Below are 10,934 nucleotides of genomic sequence, written 5' to 3'. Positions count from 1 at the left end.
AAGGCACATGGTTAGAGAAAGTGACTAGTCTAAAAGAAGACAGAATGACAACCAGAAAACCCCAAAATAGTACACCCTCCACCCCAATTACGTGGTACCGTTTGACTTGACACAAATTTTATGAAAGAAAGACTTTTGAAATTTGTGGTCTCATTTCACTAAGGTAAAATAAGAATTTTAAAGTTATTAAATTATTTTCAATTTATGGAAAGGTGACATTCTTTTTGGAACAGACTTAAAAGAAAAATGTGTCACATAAATTTGGACAGAAGAAGTAGAACTTCTTATATGTCCTTCAAATAGCTAAAATCCATGATAATTGGCAAGCTATTGAAACAGGAATAAGTGGACTAGAGTAATTGCCCTTCCTCAAAGGCTTTCAATAGTGCAAAATATGGTCACTAGTGCTTCATCATTGACACAAATGTCACTTATACTGCAAAAGAATTCAAAAATGGATTTAGCATTGGTAGAGAGCTAATGTGTGTCCTTACCATGTAAGAACTAGGATAGGCCCATAATGTAGCTTTCGATATCTACTTTGGGACTCCATTTAGCTGGATTCACGTTACATAAGGACCATTATAAGAGGAAGTGACACCCTAGCCTAGAAATTCGAAACCTCTTATTAAAAGTGAAGGGATTCGATCCATCATACCACAATCCTTGACAGATGGATATTGAACAAGAATGCAACACAAGGACTTTCCATGGGGTTAGCATAATGTAATACTCGATATCTAACTTTTGGAACTCTTTTAACTGGGCACAATCAAACCCCAAAATAAAGATGAAAGTCACAAACAAATTTGAAATTACACACTAGTGAAAGAGGATTGTTAACTTTACAGAATTAAAGGGTGACAATGGTGAGAGTAGAAAGGGACTCACAACTTTTTATACGAATATGACAGATATCCAAGTCTAAACTTTAAAGAGCTGGTGAATAGTCCATAAGGAAACTACTGAAGCACAATCAATAAGCATCAATGTTAAAATCATACGAGTAGTTATATACTGAACAATCTACCGAAGAACACTCGACTAATCATTGATGCCAGGTTTCTATCTTATAATACTATCTATTTACTCAGGTATGGAGGAGCTTTGAAGCGTTGTAGTGCAAACAACCAGGAGTTTTCAGCCCCACGCCACGGTGCATGCATAATTAACCACCAACTTACCATCAAAACCAAAGTTCTGCAAACAAGGAGAGAATAGACATAATATATCAATAATAAGATCTGAAAACAAAGTTAACAGTCTAATCAAGTTTAGTAACTAGACCAGCTCAAGAAAAGGAATGAATAGTCAATTTACCAATTTAGAGATTCAGACATAAAGAAGGAGAGAAGAGACGAGGAAAAATAGGAGAACTCAAAAAAGAAACATATAATTTTCTACTGATTGTCCATAAATGCATCAAGAGCTCATGTATGATGCTGAGTTGTTAAAATTTGTTTTACTTCAAATAGCAAAGAGAACCCAAGGCAAAGAGAATTTAAGTGCATTCAAAAAGAATGATATATCAGTCTCTCTTTCACTGTCTAGAGATTGTGGAGTGTTGGTCGAAGAAGATGTTTGGTTCATACTGTACCAAATACTGAAAAAGATCAAGCTGTCACGTGAATTTGATTTTTGAAGCTTCAAAGATGGTCAATAAAAGAAAATTTTATCATACACCAAAAAACTATGCATGCATTGTTTTGTTACAATAACAAAAACTACAAATGAAAGTAAAATGTCTGATCACCAAAGGACATCCATCCTAAAAACACCTGTACAAAACTAAAGCCTGGTGATAAAAAAGGGAACATTATCCAGCTTCCGGTCAAAGAAAATAGGGAAAAGAAAAAAACACTATATCCATCTTCCAGTAAAATGGATGTCAAACGAAGATAAAATGTCTGATCAGCAAAGGGGATACATCATGAATAATTATATGAAAAATAATATAAGCATGAAACTTACATTGTATAGGTCAATTACCAACTCATCTGGATTTGGTGAGAAGGCACTGTTGACATATACAAACTAGAGAGGAAAGAATATATCAGTAATCACAACTCTAATGCACATTACTTCAGAATTTCAACAATTGAGAGCAATTCTTCTGTATTTTAGAATTTCAAGAGAGATAAAGGGCGTACCAATGTCTCCCTATGGAGTTGACGGCGCAAAAAATCTATTACTTTGATGAATTTGTCTGTACCTGCAATCTATGTTGATGTTTATATACAATTTGATAATTAGATGAACGCATGACAGGAAAAAGAGGACAAAAAATTGTAAAACCTATTTTTCAAATCTAGGAAGTACAGCTTTGTATCTTTGATTGGATACAATAACGTGAATTCTATTGGGGAATTACTCTAAATCTATAGGAAGGGAGTATCTCAAGCCTGGTTCCAGCATAGACAAGTGAAAAACATTAAGAAACTAGATATCTTAAAAACCCCAGGGCTTCGTTCAAGTGGCAAAGGTTGATGGACTTGGTACAGAGGTAACAGGTTCGAGATCTACTGCATGCGAACTAAGCTTTTGGTATTAAGTGGATAAGCTTAGAGGGGTGGGCACATTGTCCCTGAATTTCAAAGGCTGCGATTGGTCCTAAGGGCTGGCTCTAATTTCTCAGTCATAAAAAAACAATATATCTTATCTGGTCAAATTGTATCAAACAAATTGGGGCCGATGAGAGGCATACTTTTGCATTAGGCTAGCCAAATATGACAATAAAGAGAGTGTGCAGAGTCCGTGCCAAAGATGGCTCAAATCAAATTTCAACCGACACTACATGGAATAATCTCAACTACCCTATTATTCCTCAGGCTCCCCAAAGAAAAGGACTTCTACAGTAACATACCCATGTAAGAATTAAAAGGTGCTTCTTCCGGATAAGTGCCCCCTTTTCGTTTCCTTGTGATGATTGAAAAGGGAAGTATCTGTTTATTAATGCCATTGAGATTCTTCTTCAACTTAAAATATTTAATTGGACTTCAAGATTATTGAAAATCTTCATCAATTAGGGTTCGAGTCTGACTTGAACTTGTGTTCCTTTGCCCTTGAAGAACTTCCCCTAAAAGGCCATAGATATTCTTGTCAGCTCCACCAATCAAGATCACCTCCCTCGTATACTAGTTCATCTTCAGGGCATCCAACTACTCATTCATTTGCCTCATTAATATTATCCAAGGCAATTGCATCAATGGTATCATGAGCATCATAACAATGCTTCAATGTTCTATTATACACTAGATCATTGAGACGCGATAGTGCAAGCCTATTTCTCTCTTTGAAATGAATCTACGTATCAGTTGTAAGATTAATTAATAATATAGAAAACCGCCTTCTTACCTGTTCAAACACACTCCAATTCGATGAGCTGCAAGTTAGACCAAATACTTTCATGGCAAACTTTTGCAAGGTTCGAGTTTGACTATCATTCAACTATATTTTTTTTTAAGGTTAATAAGTATAAATAACTTGTATAAAGCTATAAAGAACTAAAACAACTCACTTACTTGGTGACCTTGAGTCTCTGGGAGACTGACCACAACCAAACATTTCATCTGCATTTTTGTACTTAGGAAGCTCAGTGACTAATATATCTTGTTATACTGGGCTTCATCTTCTGAACACATCTATAATAATCCATCCACACTTTTGAATCTGAAATGTCATTTTCCTAAGCAGTATAAAACAACCTTGGATTCAAAATATGACTTGTTGCCTGCAAAGGCGAATGGAGTCCACCGCAAATAATTTCAAACACTTTCTCATATTGCCTCTGAACTACACCTAAAACTTGTTCAATTGTTTCCTTGGCTCTATCCATTGATTCATGAATGAAGCCCATTGGTGGGGGTTTTCCCCATCCACCAAAGAAGAACTTTCATCAAAGGACCGCACGCTATAAGTGCCCTGACCATATCATTCCAAAAGTGTGAAAAAATAGGATGGTTGGCAACTTTTTTCCCCAAAATAAATCTACTTGAAGTCCATTCGGTTGGGAGGACAAGAGTTCTCAAGTTTTACTTTTGTACATACGTAGTTTGGAAAGACGAGGGTCGTTGCAAATTTTGTCTCGACCAGTTTCACCAAATTTCTTTCATAGGTGAATTTTCTTATCAAGTTCAACAACGATCTTTGACTAATGTAAGAATGGATCTTGACGGCTTTCTTAAAAGCTGTAGAAGTAATATTATACTCCCTCCATCTCATTTTATGTGGCAACATTTGACCAGGCACGGAGTTTAAAAAATAAATGAAGACTTTGAAATGTTTACCAAATTGCCCTTTAAAAAGTAGACTCACTTTTCTCTCTCCTCATAAATGTATTGGAGTATTATTTTAAGATTAAGTGGGACCAACAAGGTTAAAGGAAGAATTGTACCTTTAATTACTTACCATATAAGGAAATGTGACATTCTTTTTTGGACTGACCAAAAAGGAAATGGTGTCACATAAAATGGGACGGAGGGAGTAGTAATTAGTAGCTAATAAGTATTAACTATAAAGAAAGTTAGAGGATATGAAAGATATTACCTGAAGCATATGGGTTAATCTTAAATATGTCACCAAACATCAAATTGATGCAATGAGCAGCACATGGAGTCCAATAAATGTGTGGGTACCACCTATCATCATGTCACCCGCTTTAACATTCTCACTAGCATTATCAGTGACGATTTGTACAACATGTTCCGATCTGATTTTCTGAATAGTGCTCTCGAACAAGTTGTACATTTTGGTAAAATCGATAGATTTGTCACTCGCATCAACAGAGCCAAAAAAACACACTATCTATTGGAGGATTCAACAAAATATTCATGATCATTTTACCATTTTGTGTCGTCCATCATAATGGAACATCCAAACTTTCTCCATTACACTTAATGCTCATCAACAATCTTGTCCACTTTCTTCACCTCTTTTTTTAGGTGAGTAACTCTAAATTCATGAAAGGTGGCTTCATTCCTGGGCCCAAGACAACATTTCATAAAGTCATTGAGGTCGTAGGATAACAAAGCCCAGAATGAAGTCTCCTATTTTTTCTTTCATGAAGTTAGTGTTACTCACCTAAAAAAAGGTGAAGAAAGTGGACAAGATTGTTGATGACCATAAAGTGCAATGGAGAAAGTTCGAATTTTCCATTATGATGGACAAATGAATGGTAAGAAATGATCATCAATATTTTGGTGAATTCTCCAAAAGGTAGTGTCTTTCTTGGTTTTGTTGATGCTAACAACGAATCTATCGATTTTACCTAAATGTACAACTTTTCTTTGAGATCACTATTGAGAGAATCGGATCGAAAAATGTAGTAAAAATTGTCATTGATAATGCTAGAATGTTAAAGCAGGTGACATGATTGGGTCTATATCACACATTTATTGGACTCCATGTGTTGCTCATTGCATCAATTTGATGTTTGGTGACATATTCAAGACTAACCCATATGCTTCAAATAATATAACTTTCATATCCTCTAACTTTCTTTATGTTAACACTACTAACTACTAATTACTATGATATTCCTTTTACAGTTTTTAAAAAGGCCATCAAGCATCTTATAGTCAAAGGTCGTTGTTGAACTTTAATGAAAAAATACACTAATGAAAAAAAATTGGTGAAACAGGCCAAGACAAGATTTGCAATGGCCTTATTGACTTTGCAAATTATGTACGTACAAAAGTAAAACTTGAGAACTCTGGTTTTCTCAAGCGGATGGATTTGCAAAGGAAATTTGGGGGAAAGAAGTTGTCAACCATCTTATTTCTGCACACTTGTGGAATGATGTTGTTCAGAAACTTAAATGTTTGCAGTTCTATGACGAAAGTGCTCCGTTTGGTGGATGGGGAAACATCCCCACCAATGGGCTATATTTATGAAGCAATGGATTGAGCCAAGAAAACTATTGAACGGGCTTTTGGTAGAGTTTAGAGGCAATATGAGGAAGTGTCCGAAATTATTGATGCAACTCCATCCGCCTTTGCATGCAGTAGGCCATATTTTGAAGTCGGGGTTGTTTTATACTGCTCTAGAAAATGATATATTTTAGATTTAGAAGTATGGATGGGTTATCATAGATATGTTGAGAAGATGAACCCCAGTATAACAACACAAGATAACTAGTCGCTGAGCTTTCTAAGTATAAAAATGCAGATGGGATGTTTGGTTGTGGTCAAGCCCAAAGAGCCAGAGACTCAAGGTCACCAGGTAACTGAGTTGGTTTAGTTCATTATAGCTTTACTTAAGTTATTTTTTTTTTTTTATTATTTTTTTTTTTTTTGAGAAGCTTTACTTAAGTTATTTGACTTAATTATACTTATTAACCTTAAAAATTATTTTTTCTATTGTTTAATGGTAGTCAAACTCCAATGTTGCAAAAGTTTGCTATGAAAGTATTAAGTCTAGCTTGCAGCTTATTCGTATGTGAGTGAAGTTGGAGTGTGTTTGAACACATAAGAAGAAGATTTATATCCTATTTCTAAGTTATATTATTAGTAGTACCTATTAATTGATCTCTACAACTTATATGCAGATTCATTCCAAAAAGAGAAATAGGCTTGCACTATCGCGTCTCAATGATCTCGTGTACAATAGAACATTGAAATGTTGTTAAGATGCTCATGATACCATTGATGCAATTGTCTTGGAAAATATTGACGGGGCAAATGAATCGTTAGTTGGATGCACCAAAGATAAAGAAGATGAACTAGTATATGAGGGAGGTGATCTTGCTTGGGGTACTGTTGTTACGACAGTTGGAGCTGACGAGAACATCTATGGTCTTTTAGGGGAAGTTCTTCAAGTTCAAGGTCACTTGACAAGGATAAAAGAGTACATACTACATCTACAAGTTCAAGTCTTACTTGACCCTAATTGATGAAGAATCCAAGGAGGAAGAAGATAAGGAGCAATACAATGAAATGGATCTTGGACTTCCAAGAATTGGAAAATCTTGAAGAAGAATAGAATTTTAGAGTTCTAGTATTGTTGTCTTATGAATTATTGAGTCATTCAAGTTCTAAACTTTTAGTATCTACTATCTACTATCACAAGCTACTACCAGTATCAATCCAATTAAGAGAACCAGGAGCTCCTTCATGAAAGATCCATTTATGCTAAAAACCAACAGCCCCACTTATAATCTGCTCCATCAGGCCACCACCAGTGCTACTGCTAAGAGAAAACCAATTGCTGCATTTATGCCGGTATTATACTTGAGGGTTGTTTTACAAGCTAGCTTGTACATTCATAGTGTTATACACTAGCTCCCTTATCCAGTTGGATCTCCACAACCTACAAACACTTGGCTTAAGAGCAAGGATAGGAAGCCTAAGGAATAATCACTATAGTGAATGAAAGCACGAAGGATGGAGGCAAAAAATTGTAGGACACTCTTGGACTCTCCGCATGACAACTAGAATCCTAATTTTCCCCTCTATCCCCTCTACCTATAGGTTGACGAACTGAACAAAGATAATCTACATGAAGAATCATCTATAGATATGGAATTTGTTTGGGCATACCCACCTAAGCATTATCTCCTGAAAGGAGAATTGATGCAAAGGATTGATATAGTCGAATCCAACTAATTCAGAACTTGGGCATAATTTATTAATTGGTTGACACAAATTTTGACTCGCATTCTCGGTCTCTTTTGATTCATCATCTGCACTTTAGCAACAATGAAAATAAACAGGGATACATGAAAACAATTAAAAGGAAAAAAGGTTGTCAAACATCCAAATGAACGGCATTCAATCATACTTTAATTTATCTTCTCTCTTTCTTCTTTTCATCACATAAGGAGCTGGATGGGTGTCTGTGAAGATTCCATTAGAATACCATCCTTAATAAGACTTTCAATACCCAAGTATGAAGGTCAACACATCAAATTTGGATTGATTTCTCATATAGTCACTTAGCTAATAGTTAAGATACCTTTATCAAATCTCCAGCATAAATTCACACCGCTTCCTTTAATATTGTACTTCCGTTATCTAGACTGCTTTGGACTATTTTTCCTTAGTCAAGCGTCTATCGAAAATAGACTCCCTACCTCGAGTTAGGAGTAAGGTTTGTGTACACTCTACCCTCCCTAGTCCCCGATTTGTGGAACCACACTGGGTATGTCATGTTGTATTAAGAACTCATAGTCAAAGGAAAAAGTACAATGGCAATGCAGCAATATATAGCTAGGGTTTTGGATCTTAACAGAGCCTAAAATTTTAACAGGGGCAATTTATCTGATAATCTGAATTAGGAGAATATGATGGAAGAAAACAAACCTTGAATTTGGCTTGTTTAAGAATCGGAGCATCGCCAGTTGCTCTTAAATGAACGATCACTACATAGCCATCAAAATCAATAATCAATCACTACATACTCATCAAAATCAACAATCAAATCACTACATACTCATCAAAATCAACAATCAAATCACTACAGGATCAACAAAAACAAAAAACAATAATCCATTGAAAAAAAGGGAGCGGAATTTGATTTTTGACGAAATTTAAGCAAGTAATGACACCTTTACGAGATTCGGAAGCCATAGCTATTGAGTATTAGCTGATTCTTTTGCTTCCCTCACGATTTCTGCATTCTCTCTTCAAAGCCCCTTTCCTGAAAATAGTAGTGCGTCCAAATTTATATCAGGGCAAATGATTTCCGAGATAATAGTCAATTTGTTTATCTATCCTGTTTTTATAAATTTAATGGAAAAGTGTCAAAATTATCTCTGAACAATGCGAAATAGATTAATTATATTCTTCGTTATATTTTGAGATAAAAAATACACCATCGTTATTTTAAGAGACCACAAATAATCTCAAGAATTAACATCCCAAATTTTTAATGACGTGGCAAGCCACATGGAACTACTCCCTCCACCTAAACTACCACCTAGGAATTCCCACTAACCCATTCTTGCTAACCATCAGTTCATCCTCCCAAATCAAACCCTAGTTTTGAGAGAAAAAATAAATCTTTTCCATTAAGGGTGTGTTTGGTATTTCCGAAAAATGTTTTTCAATTTTCTCATGTTTGGTTGGGTTAAATGTTTTGGAAAATGTTTTCCAAATCAACTAATTTTCCTCAAATTCAAGGAAAATGACTTCCCTTCAAAAATCAAGGAAAACATTTTCCAAAATTTTTCACCAATTTCAAATTACAACTTTTTTGTTGAAAAAAAAAAAAAAAAATTGTTGAAAAAGTGAATTTAAAGCTTATTTTAAAAAAATATTTTTCAACTTCAATTTTTTTAGGAAAAATTACATTAGTGAAGGTCTTTTATTTAATAATTACCACTTTTAAGTATATTTTTAATTTATTACCATTTTTGTCAACTTTTAGCAATACTTACTTAAAACAATTTTTCCTTTAAACTTAGCAAAAAGTGCTACCATTCGCAACTTTTAGCAATACTGTCATTCAGCAAAATTGTTATATATGGTTAAAAGAATAATGTTGACAAATGACGTAAATATTTTTTAAAAAGGGTACATGTAAGTGATTTTCCCATTTTTTTATCCCACCCTCACCCCGGCCCACGCCCCCTCTCTCCAGCCCCCTACCACCCCCCACCCCCACCCATAAAAATAAATAAATTAAAGTTTGTTTTTAGAAAATATTTCCAATTTCAAAATTTTATTTTCACCCACCCCACCCTCGACCACCCCCAACCACCAGCCCCACACTCCCCCTCCCCCCAAAAAAAAATAATTAAAAGTTTATTTTTAAAAAATATTTTCAATTTCAAAATTTTATTTTTTCACCCCTACCCTCGACCCCCACCCACCCACCCCCTACCACCCCCCCAAAAAAATAATTTAAGTTTGTTTTTAAAAAATATTTTCAATTTCAAAAATTTCATTTTTTCACCCTTACCCTTGACCCCCCCCACCCACCCACCCACCCTCTACCAGCCCCCCCCCCCCCAAAAAAAAAAAATTTAAGTTTGTTTTTAAAAAATATTTTCAATTTCAAAATTTCATTTTTTCTCCCATACCCTCGACCCCCCACCCACCCACTCACTCCCTACCAGCCCCCCCCCCCTCAAAAAAAAATTTAAGTTTGTTTTATAAAAATATTTTCAATTTCAAAATTTCATTTTTTCACCCCTACCTTCGACCCCCCACCCACCCACCCCCTACCAGCCCCCCCCCCCCAAAGAAAAAATTTAAGTTTGTTTTTAAAAAATATTTTCAATTTCAAAATTTCATTTTTTCACCCCTACCTTTGACCCCCCACCCCCTACCTTTCAAAATTTAAGCTGTGATTTTTCGATGAGTTGTGACTTTTCCAAAGAGTTGTGTCTTTCCAAAGAGTTGTGACTTTTTCAATAAGTTGTGACTTTTGAAAGGGTTGTGACTTCTCGGAAAGGTCATTTTTCAATAAGTTGTGATTTTTCCAAAGGGTTTTGACTTCTCAAAAGGTCATGACTATTCCAATAAGACACAAAAAAAATTTGTTCATACCACCTTTTGTTGACTATAAATAGAGGGTTTCCTCTCATTTTTTTCAACCACAATTTTTTTAATTTTCTACTCTTCTTCTTCTTGCATTTTAAAAGGTTTCGTGTGATTTATTGTCATTGAGTAAGTTCGAATAAGGTTGTAAGTGATACCTTTGATCTTAGTATATGTTGATTAGTGTCGAGTTGTGAGTGGAAAGAAAGATTTCCTTTTGGTTAAAATAGAAAATTTACATTTTTGTCGGTGTATTACTTGTGCCATTAGTTGTATGACGGTCTTGTGCTGCCTTTTCTGCAATAATTTTATCATATCAAAATTAAATCAGTTGCTAATAGTGGTCCATTTGTAACTCACTAAGTGCATGGTTGTGGTGTTAACTCCCCTTTGATGATATGCTTCAATGTTCTACCAACAATAGAAGAATTAAGCAAAACGAGGAGAAATTTTATC

General features: G+C 35.0%; 1 protein-coding gene across 1 annotated transcript; it reads right to left on the bottom strand.

The window, feature by feature from the left end:
* Window positions 1-872: 872 nt before the first annotated feature.
* On the bottom strand, window positions 873-8,675 carry LOC125820269 (ubiquitin-like protein ATG12). Its single transcript, XM_049499703.1, has 5 exons — window positions 8,543-8,675; window positions 8,298-8,356; window positions 2,151-2,219; window positions 1,972-2,034; window positions 873-1,200 (listed from the first exon to the last, which is right to left on the bottom strand). Exons 1-5 carry the CDS (start codon window positions 8,562-8,564, stop codon window positions 1,141-1,143), a joined length of 273 nt encoding a protein of 90 aa, XP_049355660.1. The 5' UTR covers window positions 8,565-8,675; the 3' UTR covers window positions 873-1,140.
* Window positions 8,676-10,934: the final 2,259 nt, after the last annotated feature.

The sequence above is a fragment of the Solanum verrucosum genome, unplaced genomic scaffold (assembly GCF_900185275.1).
Source record: "Solanum verrucosum unplaced genomic scaffold, falcon-dt-bn FXZP01000229.1, whole genome shotgun sequence".
NCBI classification, from domain to species: Eukaryota; Viridiplantae; Streptophyta; class Magnoliopsida; order Solanales; family Solanaceae; genus Solanum; species Solanum verrucosum.
This window is presented reverse-complemented; position numbering and strand designations above follow the sequence as displayed.

Bases quoted from the DNA above. Each gene is read 5' to 3' on its own strand.
- LOC125820269 (XM_049499703.1), bottom strand. From the start codon at position 8,564: ATGGCTTCCGAATCTCGTAAAG. The intron at 2,220-8,297 runs GTTTGTTTTCTT...ACATCAACATAG, and splicing joins TTAAACAAGCCAAATTCAAG to ATTGCAGGTACAGACAAATT. The intron at 1,201-1,971 runs GTAAGTTTCATG...CCTTGTTTGCAG, and splicing joins TGGTAATTGACCTATACAAT to AACTTTGGTTTTGATGGTAA.